A 22,381-nucleotide genomic window follows, 5' to 3' on the forward strand; every position below is an offset into this window, starting at 1 on the left:
GTTACCAGCTATTTCCTTATTAATCAAGAATCCGACTCCTAGTTCTCTTCTCCCCGCTAAGCCCCGGTAGCACAGTACATGCCCGCTTTTTAGCACTGTATATGCTTCTTTTGTCCTCCTAACCTCACTGAGCCCTATTATATCCCATTTACTACCCTCTAATTCCTCCAATAACACTGCTACACTCGCCTCACTAGATAATGTTCTAACGTTAAACGTTGCCAGGTTCAGATTCCAATGGCGGCCTGTCCGGAGCCAGGTATTCTTAGCACCCTCTGCAGTGTCACAGATCTGACCGCCGCCGTGGTCAGTTGCTTCGCGGCTGCTGGGGACTGAGGGCCGGGGTTTGATTGTTGTATTCATATAGGAGGTTGTGGCCAAGTACTGCACCAGGGTGGCCAATCCTGCTCTGGTGAGAGAGTGCGTTACCGGTTCTGGTCACCGGGATCAGGCCGCACTCCAGGCCTGTTTGTGCAATTTCCTCAAGACACGTTTTTTTTTGTTTTTCTTTTCCGGTGGAGAATTGCGCGGCACCGGGGTTTGAATCACGGTCCCCTTGCACGGGAGACGGATACTCTACCGTCCCCGCAGGAGTTAAATTAAAAAATTAAATTATGGGGATTTACGTGACAAAACCACTCTCTGATTATGAGGCACGCCGTAGTGGAGGACTCCGAAAATTTCGACCACCTGGGGTTCTTTAACGTGCACCTAATTCTATGTACACGGGTGTTTTCGCATTTCGCCCCCATCGAAATGCGGCCGCCGTGGCCGGGATCCGATCCCGCGACCTCGTGCTCAGCAGTCTAACACCATAACCACTGAGCAACCACGGCGGGTCCCGCAGGAGTTGTACGACTCATTTAACCTACAGTGGTGCCCTATTCGATCAGTCAAGGTGGACCAATCTGAGCTCGGTTATACCGCACGGCTGGCACTCGGCTAGAGAACCTGGTATTTATGACCTGCACATGTGTGGCCATACATAATTGAGGATATATAGAATTTTTTTAGGAGGGTTTCCGTACAGTGATAAAATGAAAGAAAAGACAATAAAAATAAAGAAAAAAAAGGAACATAACATGTGATTAGAACTCGTGACCCTTGAATGTTGCTCGGAAAGATAGCTCAGTCGGTTGGTTCGTCAGGCCACAGATTACTTTCAAGCGCCACAGCTGCTGCTCCGAGCCTCATACTTACGTGGAAAGGGACTGATGATGTCCGCGACAGAACCCGCGACAGAGTGGTTGGAAGGCATAATTTCTTGGAAAAATGGCCGCCCGAGGAGAAGAGTGAACTCGAGCGGCTTTAGAGACTAGGAAAACTGCCTTAAAATATTTAGAGTTGAGGGAAAGTTTCGTTAACAAACTATAACACGGCAATCAGCACTCGAATACGACGAGAGAAATTATTGAGACGTGGAAAATTCCCTTGAAATAAATATGGTTTGCGAGACAAATGCTTGTAAGTATTGAACCTCTTAAAAGATGAGGGGGGAAATATGCGCTCACCGAGAGGGCATCGTCCGCACGAGACCACCACCAGGCACCTTACTGAGATGTGGAGGGCTCCGCGGCCGGAACGAAGCCTCCCTTCGCCGGCCAAGAGGGGAAAACGCGCTTTCCGATCGCTCAAGGGTGCGCGGACATAGTATAACTCTAGCGTCTAGGAAAAGCTTAAACAGGTGCGAGGGCGGCACGCATAGCGTGAGAAGCTAGCCGCCAGAATAGCTATCTCAAGGACTGCTGTTGACGAGGGCGAAATACTTTCGTGTAATTATAATAACCCTAATAGGACTACTTTCAAAGAAAAAAAAGGAAAAGGCCCAGAAGGCTATACAATTTACTATATATATATATATATATATATATATATATATATATATATATATATATATATATATATATATATGTATTCATCTCATCTATGGGATCGCATGCGCGCGCTGTTGCTTTGTCTCTGCGTGTAGCAGTTAAAAAAGTTTAAGGGCGGAGAAGAAGGAAGGAAAGCAAAATTGCAGCGCCGTGGTTTTAAAGCGCAACCGTGGTAGGGAAACAGAAGGCGATATGAGCATGCGTGGCCATGATACGCACACGACAAACTGCCTTAAAGGAGTACTGACACAAAAAAAATCCATGTGGTTTTTTCTGCTTTACTAAGTAGTTAATGACCCAGTAATCACGGCACGAGACCTCATTTACTTCAGAGCGCGACAGGTAATTATCTGCAGTCTTTTTTGTAGCGACCAGTCCCAGTTTCGGTTTCAGAGAGCAACGAAACGGTTCACCGGGTGTGTAAACAAAGTGGTCACGTGTTCGCAAAAAGCCATGACGTATGCTCTGCCGCGCAGCCAGCGTGCGGCGCGCCGGCACGCGAGCTTCGTGTTGCTAGTCGTCTGCTACGCCTGCACGTGGTTTGCCATGTCCTCGCCATCATCGTCGTCGTCGTCCTCGTTTTCGTCGTCCAGCGGCGACGATTTCCTGCATGTGGGAGTCGCCGCCGTATTAGACGTGGCCAATCACTTTCAATTTGACCCACTGGAGAGCAGCGACTCGGATATTGCGGCCGGCGACGGCGAGCACTGCAGGAGACACACGGTACGATTCGGCGTCCGATCCGACGTGCGGCGCCGCATGCTCCGGCATGCGGCATACGATGAAGCGGGAGACACACAGTCCGATTTGGTGTCCGATCCGGCGTCCGACGCGCCGGAACGGCAGCCGGAATCGAGGTGTTTTGCCTTGCCGAAGCGCCGGATCGGACGTCCGGCGTGCGACAAACCGGGCAGATTTTCATCGTCCGACGCGTCCGACAACCGCACCGTCGTCTGGCCGCAGCCAATGACAGCGCGGCTGGCATGTGACGTTCCCTCCACGGAGGCGGCGCTGGCTGGCCAGTTTCTCGCAGTGTTTTTTTTTTTTTCCTTGCCTGCTGCAGTTGTAAGCGCCGTCGGCCGCGGCGTCTGCCTAGCTAGGCCTACCGGCCCTATCGCTGGCTGTTAGCGGAGTCGTCAGTGGACGACGCGCCGTCGTGAAGTGTTCTGTCACTCGCAGGGGCATAACGTTATTGGCAGTGTTCACGTAAAGCGACGCAGTGTTGTGGAGAGTTGTTTATATTGCGTTTCTCGACGTGGCTCTGAAGTCAAGCTGGAGGGCTGGATCTGGGCGGAGCTTACGCGCCGCTCAATCTTTCGTATGCACGCACCGTGTGTCCCGAATAAGCCGCATGGTAGCCAACGAAAATTCGTGACGTAGCCACATGACGTAGCGTTTTCTTGGCTATTTACAGACCCGGGTGATGTCAATGTCGCGAGGTGCTCTGTTTTACGATTGGCTGCGCGCACGTACTTTAAAATTGATTTTAAATATGTTCTAAGCGATATTCGCCGCTGATATTTTACACACGATGTGTGTGTGACCCACTAAATCGATCTCACAAGTTATCTCGACTTCAAATTTTTGTGTCAGTACTCCTTAGACTTGAGGGAAAGCTTCGTTAACAAACGGTAGCACAGCAACAGGCGATCATGCCTTACGAAAAAAATAAAAAATAAAAAAAACTAATATACCACAAATAAGTTTTTGTTGAAAGTAGGCCAACATAAAGTATTTATGTCTATTCTCTGCATAACTTTTTGGTACCAACCTTATTTTGTTTTATGGCATATTTGCCGCGCACGCAACTCGCAGTTAGCCACACTGGGCTTAGGGCACTTGTTTTGCTACGGAGTTGGTCACCGGGAGTTTCTGTTAGCGGTGCTACATCCATACAACATCGCGCCCTTTTGTTTTCACTGTTGCAAGGCTCGCTTGATCTCATGCAGCGACTCTGCGTAGAGAGCAAGAAGTAGTCGCTGCTTATTGACGCCCCTGTCATATGTCGCCATGAAGCTGGTATCTGGTGGCACCGACTTGCTCTTTGAGCAGTACAACATTAAGCAAATCCATGAGATCGAGCAGAACATTAGGTGAGCGTGAGCTATTTGTCTTACTGCGTACTGGCGATAAATTGGGACAGTGTCTAACATGTTTTATTCTTCGCAGGACTGAAATCGAGAAAAAGAAAGAAGATCTGCGGCAGATGGTTGGGTAAGTGCTACACGACTTTTTGTGACCACTGCCTTTCCGCACCTCTGAGCTGCTGTAGTGCTTTCGGTTTGCGTTGTAGCCAGTCTGGATCGATCGAAAATATTGTTATGTTTCGTTTGTTCTCTTAGGGAACGGTACAGAGATCTGATCGAGGCCGCTGACACCATCGGTAAAATGCAGCAAACGTCTGCGAATGTAAGTGACTCGGTTCGTTATTCCATCTATTTAATTGACCGTGCACTGCAGAGCGCCGTCAATTCCAGTCGATCCAAGCAATCCCATGCTGTGCGCCGAATCCACAGGGAAATAGTCTTTCTCACAGCCCCCATATTCCGTAAAATTTTGTGAGCGAGTACGTATGTTATATTGCACAACTTAGTTCGGTCCCAGTCTGTACGTCATCACTACGTTATGAATACTTGATTCTTGAAATTAATAAACGCTTGAGCACAAAACGCGCATTATTTATGGCTGTCAACGTGCTCACGCGAGAGTTGTGCAGCGTGTTTTCAGTTCGGTTTTCACAGAGTTGCAAATACATGTCTTCTCTTGCAGGTGAAACAGTACGTGGCCCAATTAACGGAACAGTGCCAAAGCTTGCAGGGCAAGCCTTCAACACCAGTTGCTGCTCGTCCTGAGTATGTTTCTCTTCTGGATTTTAGGCAGGCGAGAGCTCTATTAAATATCCTGTATGCAAAAGTGACATCACAAAATGAGGTTAATTTAACATTAACCTCATTTCCTGATGTCAGGTGTTGAAAACGGGATTCACTTCCTGTTCTTGCACTTTTCTCGGAGCTATGGGAACAGCTGCAATTAAGCAAAAACCAAGATATAGCCATGGTTGCAAACACTACACCCAAAGTTTAAGAGAGTAAGTTCACATAGTAGACAGGGGGAAAAAAATGAAGAAGAAAAGACTGGGACTGCATTGGCAACACAGTAAGAGAAAGTTTCAGAAATAGTACACCCAGGCATATTTTTGTATCCGGAGCCTCGTACCCTGCTTGTGTTATTTTGTACTTCTTTCACTTTTGCGTTCTTTTGTACGCCTGTTGGTTTGCATCCCATAACTTTGGGTGTGCAAAAACCTAAAGGTCCCTAATAAAGGGTGATGCTAGTCACAAAAGAAAATTAGGAGGTTCCTCTTCTGGAGGGCAAAAACGAAACCATGAAGTGAATTTCTGCATACCTTGTGCACACTGACTAAACACATCCACAGATTGCTAGAGGAAAGTGTGGTTGGGGGTTGGCAGTAGTGTCAGAGGCACTCGTTCCTATGCACAAACTACGTGGGACCATACAGTGCCCGTCCAAAGCTTAATTTCTGATTTTTGAAACATTTCCTTTTTAATTTGTATGGTGGCTGTCGGAAATTTTGAGGCACGTGTGGCAGGGACTTTCAAGTCACGAATGGCAGCTTACCGATACCTCTGAGAAAAAAGAAAGTGTACAAGCAGTGCACACTACCACTTGTAACCTATGGAGGGGAAACTTTGTGGATAAGAAAGAACCTTGAGAAGAATTGAGAACGGCACAACAAATGATGAAACGGAAAAATGAAAAGTGCCACATTATATGATGAAATGGGTGTAGCAAATATTGTGGGGCAGTTGAGAGGAAGAAATGGGGTTGGGGATTAGCAAATTCGTTTTGAGGGAATCCTCTAGGTGGAGCAAGTGTAGCAAAATGGAAAAATTGCCATCCACTTGGGAGTAGCATGAAGCTGCAGTGGAAACCCACACGAGTTTCAGAAACCCACATTCTTTTCCATTGTAGCTTTATACTACTATTGGGTGGATGACGATTCCTACCTTTCATGGAGTTAGGGAGATGATGTAATGCACAAGGCAGATAACGAGTGGCCTATCATAGTAACAGAATGGGTGCCAAGTTAAGAGAAATCATCAGCTATTGTGATGGAATTAGGATATTTCAAGTATTTTGAGCACTTCAACTGCACTGACTGCTGAACTCAATAACTGCATCAATGTGATGCTTCACCTCCTGTGTCATGTGCTTTCAGGCACTGGGCTCTGTCTCACCACTACACTGTCCTTGCTCAGGTGAAGCTCTTGGTGGACCTTCCTTCAAAGGTGATAGTGCTGCTTATCTCTCTTAGGCTTTGCCCAGTGTTAATAAGAAAAAAATGGTTATTACTGTCATGCTCTAAAGGTAATTCTTGGCTGCTGTTTGCCTAAATTACAATGATGTTAATTATTGTTGCTGACATTGTCCCATGTAGCGGGAAGTTTAGAAACCTTTGTCCTCAAAAAATTATCTTCATTGACCTTTGTGGCCAGGCAAACAAAGGAAACTTAGCAGTCACCTGAAAGTGACATGAAACTACGAAGGAAACCCATACAAGTTCATTATAGAAATATGGCCACGTGGATAATATAGGTTAAAGTACTGCTGTCCCTCTGCAGTAAAATTTTATATCCAGTGCCAACCCTGTCTGCTTGTGTTTCTTGCCTGTTCATTTAGTGTAGTTAATGTGTTCCGCATTACCAATACCACAGCACGGGACATAAGTGTGTAAATTATCTCTATAGCACAGTTTGCAACTCATAAATGAGATCATTTGTCTCAGGTAGTGTGCCTTGACAAATGCACTGTGTTGTGCTGTCCCTGTTCATGCGACATGCAGCTGTGGGGTGAAGCGGAGCGCGAATGCTGGGGTCGTGCAGCCTGCCTTCAGCGCCTGGGGCAGCATGTCCTCTGGCACCTGCAACTGGGCACAGGGTTGGAGCCATGGAAGGCCCTGGTCTCTCGTCAGGGGACCTCCCTTGCGTCCCTTGGACAGTGCTTGCTCCAGGTATGCGGTGCATTTGGCACCCACATGCATCCTGTAGCAGTACTTGAATGTGGGACAGACGGTTGGAAGCTCGACGTGAACCAGTCATGCAAGAGAGGCACAGCCAACTGCAGAAGTTTTCAGAGCACAGAAATCCTGAAAATCCTAAATTTCTTTGCAACTTTGCTGTTGATACTGAAACAGAGAGCAGCGCATGGATGTATCAACTGCACTTTTGCAGGCAAAGATGGTCGCACTAGCTGCAATTAAATTATATTTGTTTCTCCCAAAAGGTTTTGTGTTTGGTAGTACACAATGACACTCTGCTGACATGTATTTTACAGTGAAACCTTGTTAAGCCGTAGTTGGCCGGAGCTTGGAAAAAGTACGCACTAAACAGTAGTACTGCTTAACCAAAATAGCATGAGATCGCCCACTTACCTGTCAAAAACGGAAGAGAGAGTGTGGTGAAAGGGGAAAAAACATGCAGAATTCATTTACTTTGTGCGACAAAAGTGTTATTTTCGTTTGATGCTGCGGCGGCCTAGCAGCGATGACAGCGGCCTCAATCTTACTGAAGCTGTGAGGCAGCTTTTCAACCAGCCCCCCCTTCTCGGCAAACACTCACATTGCAGATTCCTCGTTAGTGCGTTGCATATTCTCAGTGCACGGGCGCTGTAGCGTTGCAGAAGTTGCGGGGCACCTTTTCATTGCGGTGTACTGTTCTCATCGCGACAATTGCATTCGTGAGGCTGATGTAACACGCAGCTTCTGCCACTGTTGGGCCTGAATCACCCATGCCGTCACTTTCCGTGTCATCCTTATCACTGTCCCTAGGCGGCACTTTGGCAAAACAGAGGCAACAATGGCGAAAAGTCCAACCTCGCAGCCGACATCTCTTCACGGTTGCAGCAGCACTGCTGACCAACTTCTTTGCATTCCAAATGCCACATACCATAGTCAACAGTAGACCCATGTCGCGTGCCAGCGCTGACTTCTTCATGTCAAGTTCGACAGCACGAACGATTTCTAATTCTTTTTTATGCTGAGCCCCCGGCGTATTTTTTATCTGAGCTTTGGCATGACGTGAGTCCTCGCTTACACGACGCCACAACACTCTCCGGGACGGCGCCGAAATGGTGTTGATGTTGATGTGACTTCACACGCTGACGCACAGGGCACTTGGAGGCCGTTGTTCAGATTTCTGAGGCTTGTTGTTCTGCCGGGCCGCCCGATGGGGACGAAGCACCGCCGTGTTTGCGCAACGAAAAGTGGAAACACTATGTGTTAACCGATACGTACCTAATAAGCTGGTACAGTTTATGCAGATACAAAACACATTATGTTCAATGGCCGCTGAGTCGGGGATTTGACTGTACTACTTTTAAAGCGAAACTACTGTTTAAGCGGATATGGTTTAACAAGGTTTTGCTCTATTGTAAAATACCAGATTTTCAGAGCTTCTATACAGTTGTAGTTCTGGTGTGGATAATTTTCATTGGACCACAGTTTAAAGCAAAACTCTTTGCAAAAGAATACAAGTACAGTCACCAAGTGATATTTCAGAGGCTTATATCTCTGCCCCACTTTATTACTCAGGCCTACATGCCACCATGCCACCAATTCATGGCACCAATGTACAACAGCAACTAAAATTTTTGCCAATATTTCGTGAACGTGTGATAAACAAACTTCATAAACGTTTGTTCTTTTTGTGACTCAATAATTCTTGCTGTGACTGTAGAGCAGAATAGCTGTCCAAAGGGCTCCTACAGAACAATTTCTTTTAACTTTTTAACAAACAGTCAACATCTTGAGTAATTCGCTTAACAATCATGTTGCGGGGCTAGTTGGTGATGCATTATTTTTCATTCTTACGAAAGTAATCCAGCACTACTCTTTAAGATGAGGACGCAGAAAGACATTGCAGGACGGGCAAGTAGCACTGGATTACTTTCGTAAGAAAGAAAATAATCTTGTGTAATAAGGCATTTTTTAGTATGTGTCACCAAATATTGGTATCTTTTGGCTCAAACTGCAGCATTTTTTCTAATTTTAAGGTTGAACAGTCTATATACAGTAAAATAAAAATTAGCACTCTTGTGAAAAAAGAAAAGATTCACTTGCAAATGATTGATTACAAAGTTGCAACAGACTGACTGAAAGTCATCATTGTGTTGTCCACTATTCTTGTTGTGCTCTATTAATTCACCCATCTTGATCTTTGTTAGCCAGCACATAAACCCCCAATTAGTGTTAGAGCAGCATGCTGTGGATTATCTGCTATCTTTGTTTCTTCCTCACACTAATGACATCATCAACATCTTTCCGTCTCCATCGCCTTTTTCTGTGGTTGTCTTTCTTGAATGCACAATTTAGTTCTTCAAATACAAATCAACATGTAGTACGCCAGATTCGTTGCGTAGCCCGCAAGTCAAAGTGGCAATGGCAATAGAATGGGATACAGACAGGGATGGAAGAGCTGTGCCATCTTGCACCAAAACATTATCCTCGAATGAAGTCGCTCAATTTTGTGGGATGTTCGTGTTCAGTGGCAACCATACAGCTATGTGTTGGCTCACATTTAGCCCTAGAAGCCAAGCTAAAGCAATCCGTTTCAGTGTCAGCATCCTTGGAGTGTGGGTGCGTTTGGTGGGCACATTGTAACTTGGCTGCAGGAAAACTAAAATTCTTTGTGCTATAAGATGCATTTCAAATGATTTTTGTAAGTCCTAGGCATTTGCGTAATATGCAGACCAGCTAAAGATCATTCGAAGTGGTAGCTCTTTTTTATGGGGCAGTCAGGAAAGAAAGCCGTGCGCTCAGCTGAATGGATAAGTTGTACGGTCTGTTGTTATACATTTTAAGGTCCGCGTGTACGCCAAATCTGTGTCAATTAATGGCAAACACCATGCGTGTAAAGCTAAAATATATTTCCCAAGTGCATGTGAAATCTCATGATCGGAAATATCTCATGACCGGACTGGCAACCATAACCATAACTCAATTTTGCACTCCGGGTACTCTGTATTATATTCTGCACAACTACACCATACAATATCAGACTTTTGTACTGCAAAATACAAACCAAGGATGTGAAGTTTTGGTTTTAGTCTACTGTAGGGGGGCGGCCAAATGGCAGTCGTAAAGGGTTGCAGAATATGCGAACGACAGAAATTGCATTCGCGACAATGATGTTCGTGATGCAACGACTTGCGCAGATTTAGTCCAGAAATTTTAGGAAACCATTGTTTAGCATTCGAAATATCAGTCGCTGTTTTACATTTACTTAATGGGACAGCCCTAATAATCGTGCTTGTGCAAAATATTGGTCTGCGACGCCATCAGAAAACCACTGTACACTTTTCCTTTTATTCTTTTCATAAATGTCAGTTTCTTTTCTTTTATTCTTCTTGCCAAGTGATGTGGAATACTGGCAACCATGTAGTGACCAACAAAGTAACTTCATATTTATTCTTTGCCAGCTTCGCCAACTGAATGTCGCCAAGAATTTTAAAAATAACTAAGCGTATTATGCGAATGGTGCTCACTGTACGTTGATGAGTGTTGTTCGTGATTGTCAGAGTCTGTATTTCATGTTCATTGTGCACGAATAAGTCTAATTAGTTAACCTTATAAACTTACCACCTAATTGACGAGATGTCAACAAAAAGTTGTGGAGGATGTTTAAACATGAGCAAGAACTGGATTTAAAGCAACCTAGGATTTGCATTATCTAATATCCTTTTACAATGATCCAATAAGTGAGGTAATTAATGTTAGCTAATTAAACTTAAATATTACTTCTTTGTGCACAAGGGAAAAAAAGCTCTTGAATAGCATTAACAAAAGCCTGCCAGCATACGGTGGGTGCTTTTCACGTAAATCCCTTGGTTGTTTCTCTTTTCTTGGCCACATTTAGTTGGCACGTCCAATATGTAAGTTAATAGTGGTTTCCGAGGAACGAAAATGGGTTTCTTTTGTCGGGTGTGTGACATTTTTTTCCTTTAGAGAACTTTCCTCCACCTTGCGGATTTCTACAGAATTGATTCGCCCTAACCTAATAGTGTTCAGCAAAGTCAAATAAAGAGCATCTTTTCTTGATTTGTCCGTATTTCACTCATGTTGAGCCTTACCTAGTGTGCACCAAAACACCCATCTCCTGCGCCAAACCTGCTCCAATGTGCCGAATTTGCTGTTCCCAGAGCTGCTCCAAAACTCCCTTGGCCACTTCCGTCCCTTCACATAGAGAGCACAAAACCCGACCTAGCGTTGTTGAAGGAACAGTTTAAAGGGTCTGACAATCAATATTTATGGCGCATAGTTTATTAGTGAAACGGACAGCTTACTTGTCAGGATATCCAGTCCTCCAGTACTAATGCGGAAAATGGGGACATTTTTATGAGAATTTTTCTGTCTCTAGCTGCGATCGTGTGTGTGCAGACGTGTGCCGGAAATAGTGATAGGTGCTAGCGATTGTATTCAATTATTACTGAAAAGCAGACAGCAAGTGTGGCCCTAGCCATTAGAAATGAACCTTTTATTAAAATGAATAGCCTTCTTTGGCTCTTTCAGCCATATTCAAAGTTGGTGGTTGATAGTAAGACTCGGCGGAAAAAACATTAGTTCATTATTTCTCTTTCACTCTCTCTCTTTCTCTCTTGCTCCTTTGCTAATTCGTTCAGGCTATTCACTTACATTGACTAGCATCATCGATGGCTCCTGCAATTTTTTTTTAATCAAGGCGAGGTTCATATAGTTTATACTTCCCAAGCTCTTGAATTATCTCTGCAAGAATGGCTATGTGCTCTTGTGGTTTTTCTGTCAAACTTCTTTGGTTATTTGGTGATGTACAAGTCAAGCCAAGTTCTTTTTAGCCAAGCAAAGCCATGTTTCTGAAAGCAAAGTGACACTTACATGTGATGCACGGTTCAGCATGTTGCCATAGGTACATGCGCACTTTTGATTTCAGAAGCATGCCGTGTCTTGAAAACCTGAGTGAGCTGGAGTGAACAATTTTAGTTTGCATGCATGATCTGAACATGATCCATATTTAGTAGTAGGTGAAATATCAACAGACAGCTGGACAGACTAGCTTCTTTATTGAGCATCCTCATTAATGCTACTCGGCATGCCTAAGCACGCATGCCTGTGGTTTTCAGGGATGCTGGAGAAGACTGCTGTCCCTGGAGCCACCAGTGTCATGGGAGGCTCCTCTGGAATCACTCACAGGGCTGGCTCTTCTTCAAGGCTCATCCCTTACTGAGTTGCTTAAGCACCTACTGCAGCGGCGCTTGGTTAGTATGTCATGCTTGTCTTCGGCTTTGCATGACTCAGCACAGTACAATAATTTATTGTGTGTCTGTGAGCCAGCGGTGCTTGTGACATGGCTGCAAAATTATTGTACACTCTGTGTCCCATGCTGATAGGCTGCATTTTGACAACAGTTGTGCTTGACAAATTCATCACCTCAGTGTATAGCGCCTCATGGGTCATCACCATTATGAGCCCTTTTAAGGATGAAAGACTCCCTCCATGTTCTCCAACTACACCTGTTTTACAAATACACCTGTGTCCTATGCCTGCAAATTTCTTAATCCCGTCGTACCACCTAGTCCTCTGCCATCTTCAACTGTCTCTTGGAGTACATTCTGCTACTCTAGTAGACTGCCAATTATCTACTATGGTATGACTCACCCAATTCCACTTGATCTTAATCTCAACGAGGATATCGTCCACCCACTACTCCATACCTCTGTCTTCCCGTGTCTCAATGTTACGTCTATCATTTTCCATTCACAAACTTCTCAAGTTTCTTTATTGTAGTCCACGTTTATGGCCTATTATGTGTAGTTGCATACCTCTTCAGTAAAATCACCTTTATAACAAAGAGTTCCGTATGTCCCAGCTGAATTTATATCGGTCATCTATATGTGTAAAGCTACTACAGAGAAGAGCGCTTAAACCAATTAGGGCGGCACCCCTGACGGCTACTTTGTTGCTTTACAACTAATTTCATGTAGTGGCACTGCCACTTTGCTGCTGTCAGCACTAGCGCCAAAGGTGCATTTGATGAGCTTGCCGATCACAGGACGTAGTCCACCTCTGCTGCACTGCTTATCTTGCACCGCTGCCGGACTTTGCTACCGAGCGTGCCATGAATCTTGATGCCATAATTAAGGTTGACTGCACTCGCACATTCTGTTGGGTGAAGTGCACAGAAGAACACTATCTACTTCAAATTCTTTATTTTCCAAAACAAGTTTTGTGGTTGACAGGGCTAAAAGCTGCGGTCTACAGCTTGACAGAGGCCCGGACACAATATTCAAGGCAGGGCTTGACCTCGACATGAATGTCGAACCGTCAAACAAAAACATGCGAAACAGAAAATAACAGTTCATTAGAATAAGAATACACTGTAAGAATAAAAATACACAATACTAGATATAATGCTTTATATACAGAGCAGAAATATATATATATATATAAAAGTCAAATATTATAACAAAGGGGGAAAATGACGTGTATGTATACAGTCGAACACGGATATATCGAACTCGAAGGGGATCGCAAATTAATTCGATATATCAAAAATTCGATATAAAAAATACAGGCCCAGAGACTTTACCTGTGGCGGACGATGACCTACCGATCGGCGCATTCAAGAATGACAACTATTTCCGCACACACGATGCAACGTAATGCTTTATTTGCGTGAAAAAAAATCGCTTATGTTGGTCTGCTTCTTCGCCTTGCAAATGAAATTAAAGACGCCAACCTCGATCTTATCGAGGCTGTTCAGGTGTGAAAGCCCGGTTCATTCCATGTCGCCGCAACAACGGCGAATCAAGCTGAACGCTGCCGCCACTTCAGCAGCGGAGTACGAGCGTGTAGCCGCGCCCTCGTCCGGACGATCTTCGTCGCCACTCGAGCTGTCAGCCTGGGTCCCTCCGACTGCAACTAGAATATCCTCGTCGGCGAGGCTCGCAACACCCTGAACACTGCTGTCAACGTTCACATAATCGTCAGCAGACACTTCGGCTGGAACGGCAGCCGGGAAAAGGGACGACAACTCGCGAAACGCGTCGTCCATGCAGTCGTCACCGTCGCCGTCTTCGCAGGTCTCAGGAAGTTTGGCTGCCACAAGGCCTGCCTTCCGGAAGCAGTTGGCCACAGTATCCTGCTTCACGTCTCTCCAGGCGGCCGTCATCATTTGAATGGCCCCCAGCAGGTCAACCTTAAGCTCGGTGCCCATGCGGAGGTTCACCAAAAGCCTATCAATGAGTCGCCTCCTGTAGCCGACTTTGAACAACTTAATGATGCCCTGGTCGAGCGGCTGCAACTTTGCTGTCGCGTTCGCCGGCAGAAACTTGAGCGCGATGTTTTCGAGCTTGCAGGTGGTGTGATGGGCCGAGCAGTTATCGACGAGGAGGCAAGCGTAACGCCCTGATTTGCCCAGTTCGGCGTCCCACGCTTGCAGCCATTCTGTGAATAGCTGACACGTCATCCACGCCTTCTTATTGAAGGCGTAGCGAACGGGGAGCTGCTTACAGTTTTTGAAGCAGCGCGGTGCCCTTGCTTTGCCAATCACAAAGGGCTGGAGCTTTTGAGAGCCATCCATGTTAGCAGCGAGCAGAACGCTCACGCGGACTTTGTCATCTTGCCCCCGTGACACGTGCTGCCCCGGATGTCGAGCGTCTTGCTGGGCAGCATCTGCCAAAACAACCCGGTCTCGTCGGCGTTGAAGATTTCCGCGGATGAAAACTTTGCGCAAATTTCCGGCCATTCCTTCGAAATCCACTGCTGGATATCCTGGCTGATGACGGCTCCGCTTTCCCCAGAAATGGTTTTGCCAACTATCTTATGGCGGTTCTTAAACCTCTGCACTAACCCTGTGTTGTCGGCGAAGTTGTCATCACCGAGTGCAGCGGCAAACCATTTGGCTTTAGCCATTAGCATTGGGCCATCCACCGGAATGTTCTTAGCCCGCACCTCTAAAAACCACGCATAGAGGGCCTTTTCAACTTTCTCGTGGGCAGGAGCGCGCACACGACAAGCTCCCGACGTTCGTAACTCCGCCGCTTTCGACTTTATGTCCGCCTTGTTTTTTAACAAGGTGCTTAGAGTGCTCCGAGGAATCCCGAAGTCATCTGCCGCCGTCGCACTTTTCTCGCCCGCCTTAACACGCTGAATGACTTTCAGCTTTGTCGCAAAGTCCAGGTTCTTGCGCTTCTTGACGCTGCTTGCGCTTGCTGCGGCCATTGCTTCCGCGTCAGCTCACCACGATCCAGTCACACATGTCGTGAGACGCACGCAAAACAATAATGAACACGAAACACAAGAACGCGCACAAAACACAAGAATTCACGTGCGCAGCCACCGCCAACAAAGCGCTCGCAATGGCCACCTCCGACGGCGACAGCGACGTACGAAAGGCACGAGCTGTGGTTGGCTGAGCAAAACTCGTCAGAAAGCAACAAGATAAAAAAAAGGAAAAAGGAGGAGGCCACCGCCGCCTTCGTTCCTGGCTACCTTTTCCGAGCCGATCACTATGGTTACGCGGGGGAAGGATGAGAGACATTGGGAGAGAGAAAAATAGAAGCAGTTCCGTAAGCAGGGTGTTGCCACAAGTCGGAGAGCGTGCGCAGCGGGAGGACTGTCTGAGCCTTCCTCCCTCTCGCTCTCACATTTTCCGAGCCTTTCAGGGGAGGCGCGGAGCACGCGGGTGCAGCGAGTGCCGAGATCGCGCGGCGTTCTATATATCCAGTGGCGGGTAAAAATATCGTTCGATATAAACGCACGAATTTCTATACTTTTACACAGAATTTTCAAGGGGATAATTTACGAGTTCGATACAGACAATAATTCGATATATGTGGGTTCGATATATCCGTGTTCGACTGTACACGTATGTATGTATGTATGTATATACACACACATACACATATATATGAATTCACATATGCATACACAGAAACACATATAATACATCAGGAGAAGATATCACATTCTAAAAACACTACAATGTGAAATACAAGCAGACACAGGAGGATTTAGTTTCTGTTAAAAAAAATTATGAATGTACGTAGTTTCACGACAATAGTGGTAGGTATGATTTTTTCTTTTAAGAAAAGAGCTGTTGAAGTAATGCTAGTTTGGGCTTCACTATATCTTTGTATTTATTGAGGATTAATGGAAGATTATATTTCAAAGACTGCAGTTTGTAAAAAGTTCGGAAACGTGGTATCATCCAAGAGTCAAGACAACGTGTACGAACATCGATATTTTGCTGAAGCAGTGCTATTCTGCTAATAAAGTTTTTAAAAGTGGGTGAAAACACATAGAATGAACGCAAAACACGAAATTCATACATATGTTGTATTTTCATAATGTTGTACAACCTAAAATAATATTCTGTGGAAGCTAAATAATCAGTATTTGCGATATTGCGAACAATTTTCTTTTGTAATAAACAAATCCTCGTAATATTCTTTTGTGTAGTGGTCAACCATACGAGACTACAGTAATTAATATGGGAAGCGAACAATGCAGAATAAAATTGTTTTTTGGCTTCTACTGGGAGAATTGCAGGGCAACATGATAGAGCTCCTGTGTTCATTGAAAGTTTTTTGCATAGGTTGTCAACATGCGAATCCCATGCGAGATTTGAGCTAAATGTTACTCTGAGAATTTTATATTCATTGACGATTTCGATCCTGTGCCTGTTGCAGTATATATCCTGTTCTAAATTAATTACTTTATTTTTTGTACAGAAGAAAAGTACCTTAGTTTTAGCTGGGTTAATCTTGAGGCAGTTAGAATTTGACCAGAATAGGAGCTTCTCAAGGATGTGATTACATCTTGATGCTAGATCGGCTTCATCAGTTTCGGAGAGTAGGATAGTGCTATCATTGGCATATATGATAAATGTTGAGCTTGTGTGAATACGGACAATATCGTTTATGTATACGTTAAACAAAAGAGGACCTAAAATACTGACTTGAGGTACACCACATTTTATATGGAGGGGAGATGAATGGTAATTACCAATGTACACACACCGAGTCCTGTTGGCTAAGTATGAAAGGAATACTTCGAGCTGCTTACCACGAACCCTGTAGTCCGAGAGTTTTAGTATAAGTATGTTATGGTTAAGTGAATCGAATGCCCTACTGTAATCTATGAAAAGACCGAGAGTTATCTGTTTATTTTCAATGTTTTGTAGCACACATTCTTTAAGAGTTAATAAAGCTGTTTCAGTAGAGCAACCTTTTCTAAAACCAAACTGCGCGTCGGAAAGAAGATTTATTTTGTCAAAGAAGTTAGTCAGTCGAGAAAATATTTTCTCTAAGCCTTTGGAAAAAATTGGTATCACAGATATTGGCCTATAATTCTTTTGTCTCATTTTTATTGCCCCCCTTGTAAATGACTGTTCTTTCACCAAGCACAATCTTTATAGTGAAGTGATTGCATAACAAAGCACTTCTGAGGTCCCAGGTGCTTTGCTATAAAGGCGTTTGACTGCACATATGTATATCCTTTCGTGTGTTTTGAGGGCTGTAGCGCCATCCCACACTTGTGGGAGAACTCCAGCAAGATGTAATGCAGCTGAGGATGTCCCCTGATTGCACAATTCACACCTGCTGGAATTCTTATTGTGCAGTGCCACTAGCACTGGAAGTGTGTACAGCAAATTCTTTTGGAAAGGAGGGTTCAATTTTGGAAGCCAGAAAGGATGAAACTTTTTCAACCTGCCCCATTTCTTTTATCTGCACACTTCTGTCTCTGATTTCCTAATCAATCTGACACCCTCCGCGTTATGAAGATCATTGTGCATCAATATGTGCACCAGCAAGTCAAAAGACCACTTCAAGAAAGCAACAGAACCAGATTGTACACAATGTAGCATGTCCTGTTCACAAAAGAAGAGAAAACTTCCTGTGCGAAGTCCCACCCAATAGCAAAGCACACCTGAAACCACATGAATAGGTGAGGCCAGTTGTCTCACCTGTTTTCATGCCCAAACAATTTTTCTTCCCTTTCTCTTCTTTCCTTTTCTATCTTTGTGTGGTTTTGCTTGTTTGTTGATGAAAAAAAAAACAGAATTACCTCAGGATGAATTGCAAGGTCAGTGAAATAGATTTTTGGCGAAAGCAGCATGGTCGCTCCCAGTGGCTAGGTATACAACATTAACTTTGTGAACTTCATCGTGTTCTTGTATTTTTGTTAGGTCTTCCTGCCATTTGTGCTGATAAAAATAGTTTTAGGCAAACTAGGCATTGATATAGCAAGAATATTTTTATGAAGTTTAAAAGTGGTTGTGGTTGACAGCAAGAAGATTCCGAAATTATTTTTAATTTTGTACATTTTTAAGATATTGTGCTTACATATGATGGGCTCTAGTATTCTATTTTTTACTGTGCTCTTGGTATAAGAAGACTGCCTTGCATGAATACAGAGAGACAATATTTGTAGCCCTAGCAACCTCCCATAATATGTCTAATTAGCTGACAAGCTCATCAGTTCCCATTTTATCACTATACAGTATTTGCCACCGTAGCACCTTCGTGATGGTGCCTTTTTCTTAGCTACTCAATCAAGCAAACCTTCTAAAACGCCTAACACCTTCACCACACAAGCAGAGTGAGCTTTATGAATGCATTTTCCAAGGAAACCTGTGCAAACGTGCAATGCTGCTTCAGGGCCTTGTGGATCAGCTGGTGGGATCAGACAGTGTTTCCACAAGGGAGCAGCTCTGTGGCCTGGCTGCTCTGCTTGTATCCACACTTCAGCTAGTGCAAGCGGCTTTCCTGAGTTCACAACCAAGTGCACTGGAGTCGCGCTTATCTGAGGTCACAAAGAGCAGTGCTTGTGGTAAGACTGCCTTTACTGCCTAGTGCCCTTCAACGCTGACTTGCGATTTTATGCTCAACACTGCTTTGTTTTTGCAAGATCACATTTCTTGGTATGTGTGATTTAGTAACAACCCCTTGCATTCTTCATTTGTAATCTACTTGTAAGTGTTATTGAAATTATGTGGGACTGCTAGAAGAATACAAAGAAAGAAATAGCACTGAGAAAGCATAATGACTAGCTTGAATATCTGTCTTCAACAAAATTGTGTATGTGTTTGGTGGAATTGCTCATAATATGCATATGCATACTTGCCTTTTTTTTTTTCAGGCTTTATAATCACTTCAAGAAAATAAAATTTAATCCAGTGGAAGTTGTGTTACATATGCTGATGATACTGCAAACTGTGTTCGTAGTTCCGTGAAAGCTATATCAAATACATTTGCTTGAGTGAATGAATCTGCTTGAATGAATGTTTGGCTGAGGAAGCATTTCAGAATCTGTAAATGTTCTGTCTTATTGACTGTGTGTGCACCCAAGTCTAGTGTTTGCCTTAGTGTGCGTTAACTTGAAAGAAGTGGCATGCTTTCTACCTGAAGCGAAAGTAACTCAGTCTGTTTGTGAAATTTTGATTATCAAGTATAAAGAGACCTCCAGTGTTTGTAGCTATCTGAAGGGTTGACCTAGGTCAAGGTCACATTTGTTACTCTCTCCACCAGATCTGGTAAGCTTCTCCGAAAGCCCATCATTCCGCTACGCCCCAGCACCCGTGCGAGGTGAGAAAATTATTATGTCACACGTCTGCCATGCTTTCCTTGGCTGCGTTTTGATCTCTGAATGCAAATTTGTGTGCGGTTAGCTTGTCAGTTAAAGCGAAGAGTTGCATTTCATTTATGCTTATGAGCACATTTGTATCTGTTCAGAGTTCCATGTGCAAGTCAAGCTTGACACGCCACAGCTGGAGGTTCTTCAGAAGGAATGTCGTCTGTTTGTGAAGAAGTAAGTTAAAATGTTTGGCTGAATGTAAAGGCTATAGAGTCTAGACATACCTTTGCATGATTTGTTCCACAGAGTACACCGCCATGCTGGCTATGGCATTTTGCTGCTGGACATGAGCTTGCAAGTTCGATTTACGGTCACCGCGGCTGCATTTTAATGGGGGCAAAATGCAAATTCACTCATGTGCTTAGATTCATATGCACGACAAAGAACCCCAGATGGTGAAAATGAATTCAAATCCTTCTACTACAACGTCCCTCATAGCCCACTGTGCAGTTTTAAGAGGTTATGCTTGACAATTTATTGTGGAGAATCAAGTCCAGGACACTTAGTGCAATGTCAAGCTAATGGGCATGAAGCCTTGTCTCGTACACTGCTCTTCGTGATTGTTAAATAGGTTATTCTATAATAAAGGTATGTCAGAGCTTGCCTCTTCTAGGCGACTGGCCACAAGAGTACCCATGAAGATCAAGTGGCAAACCAACACCATTGCAGGAATATTGGGTGGAAAGAACAAATGTGATTGCCGATGGCATTTTGTAGTCTTCATGCCAAGTGTGGCACACTTTTCTTCCTAGGCGATGTTTAGTATTACATTGTTACTTACTGTTCAGTTCCTTTAAAGTATCTAACCTCTACTTGTTTCTCTTTTTTACATTTAATAATAAATGTATAGAGAACACAGTAAGACCTTACAGCTTTCAGAAAGTTGCATTCTGGTACGAGATAGATAAGGCATTACTGCTCAGATATCAAGCGTGAGAGTATGATGCTGTTATCAATTCCTGTGTTTTCTACACTATTAATAGCATGTAATTGCATTACACTTTCCATTTCTGTGTGGAAAAATAACACATCTCTCTCCTTATTTCACAGATATTCGTATTAAAACCTGTTTCTTAAAAAAGAGCTGCCCTCATTCGTATCATCTCATACCGATCATTGTCATAAAGCATCTGTTCCTCATTATCGAGCAAAGCAACATCCTTCACTCTTCAAACGTGATGACTGGAACCACCAGCCCACCTCAGTCATAGAGACTGGAATATCTTGAAAAGCGTGGTTTAAGTGTATGTCGTGTTCTAACCTTTGTGTTTGTAAAATTGCTTGACTCCACTGCTTTCTGTAATGCCATTAGTACCCGAAAGGTAAGCCCTTTATGAACGAGCGTTGCGGCAACACACCAGAGAAATATTTATTACTGCGAAATTACTATCTGGCTCACAAGGCGCAAAATCCGGCGTGGTGGTCAGCGTTGGCGTTACATTCGATGGTCCCAAAAGTCGCAGAATAATCCGCTTTTCGCGACCGCGTGGCACTAGTCGCTTGGTCAATTCAAGGTAAGAACCACAGACGCTCCAAGATCATGGCCCGTGGCCTAGTTCAGTTCAGTTCAGTTTCTTTCCAGCACAATGTTGGGGGTCCTCCAGGCAAAAAAGTTGTCGTAGACAACTTGAGGGGACCTGGGGACCATACAGCAGGCAAAGTGATACATCTACAAAAGAACAGTTTGAAAGACTTTACATCACAGGGTATTTTGAAATAGTGAAAATATACAATGCAAGAAAAAATCAAATACAGATATGGCAACTACGAACATACAATGAAAACATAGAAACATGAAAAAATAAATATGCGCTTGTAATAAAGGGTTCTTCACTCATACAACAAAAAACGTCTTATTTGCGACTTGAATTTATAGAGTTTCATGCTGAAATTTATTTGAGAATTCACACGCTTTATTAGTGCGGGTATTTGATAAGCGAGGACAGCCGTTCCAAAATTTGTATGTGTTCGTGGTGTTGTCCGTTCGTTATGCAGTGCATAACAAGCTAATGTTGTGTGTGCTGAATGTAACAGGTTATGTTATGTGCAGCAGGAGTTTGTAGTCATATATTTTACTCGTTTTGAGCAAATTGTGTTTAATAAACAAAGGATTATTTGGTAGATCTTTGGGTTCACCATAATAATTCTCAAGAATCCTCAGCACTTTCTTCTGCAATACCTCCAGTTTTTTATAATTCGTGGTCGTTGCAGTGTCCCAAACTAGTGTGCAGTAGGATAAGCGGGAGTAGAAGTGGGCATAATATATCGCTTTCTTTAGCTGCAGAGGAATTAGATCTGTTAATTTGAATAATAAACCAACTGTTCTGCTTAGCTCTGAGGTTAGTTTGTTTAGGTGTGTATTCCACAACATACCTTCTTCAAACCACGCACCTAGAAATTTCTGACATTTTACGCGTGCTATGACGATGTCCTGGAATGTCAGCGTGAGTTCACTGTCACATGTTTTGTTAGTGGGTTTGAACAAGACGTAGTTAGTTTTTTTTAGGTTCAGCGCTAATTTATTTGCATGAAGCCAACTGTCAAGCTGCATTAGGTAGTCGTTAATCGTGTTCTGAAGGTCACTAAGTGTACGCGCAAAAAAAATATATTGGTATCATCTGCGTAAATTACTAACTTTGGGGAGTTAGGTATATCAAGTATATCGTTTATGTAAAGTATAAATAACAAGGGCCCTAGAATCGACCCCTGAGGTACTCTTTGTTTTACTGTAGTAGTTGGGGAAATAACATCACCACTTTTTATACACTGTTTTCTGTGGGAAAGATAATTTTTTAAAAGATCTAAGGCAACGCCACGA

The 22,381-nt window shown here is 43.9% G+C and overlaps 1 protein-coding gene across 3 annotated transcripts in view; it reads left to right on the forward strand.

The window, feature by feature from the left end:
- The first annotated feature begins 3,684 nt into the window (after positions 1–3,684).
- The window catches only part of Cog1 (conserved oligomeric Golgi complex subunit 1), a 78,080-nt gene continuing 59,383 nt past the window's right edge, over positions 3,685–22,381 (forward strand). For all 3 annotated transcript variants that reach the window (XM_065438927.2, XM_065438928.2, XM_065438929.2), the window contains exons 1-10: positions 3,685–3,967; positions 4,044–4,088; positions 4,217–4,283; positions 4,644–4,726; positions 6,115–6,184; positions 6,739–6,906; positions 12,048–12,182; positions 18,588–18,759; positions 19,458–19,514; positions 19,662–19,737. In XM_065438927.2, coding sequence (XP_065294999.2) covers positions 3,885–3,967; positions 4,044–4,088; positions 4,217–4,283; positions 4,644–4,726; positions 6,115–6,184; positions 6,739–6,906; positions 12,048–12,182; positions 18,588–18,759; positions 19,458–19,514; positions 19,662–19,737 — 956 coding nt within the window. In that variant the 5' untranslated portion in view covers positions 3,685–3,884. The remainder of the gene's footprint in view (positions 3,968–4,043; positions 4,089–4,216; positions 4,284–4,643; positions 4,727–6,114; positions 6,185–6,738; positions 6,907–12,047; positions 12,183–18,587; positions 18,760–19,457; positions 19,515–19,661; positions 19,738–22,381) is intronic.

Source organism: Dermacentor albipictus, chromosome 1 (assembly GCF_038994185.2).
Source record: "Dermacentor albipictus isolate Rhodes 1998 colony chromosome 1, USDA_Dalb.pri_finalv2, whole genome shotgun sequence".
Lineage (NCBI taxonomy): Eukaryota > Metazoa > Arthropoda > Arachnida > Ixodida > Ixodidae > Dermacentor > Dermacentor albipictus.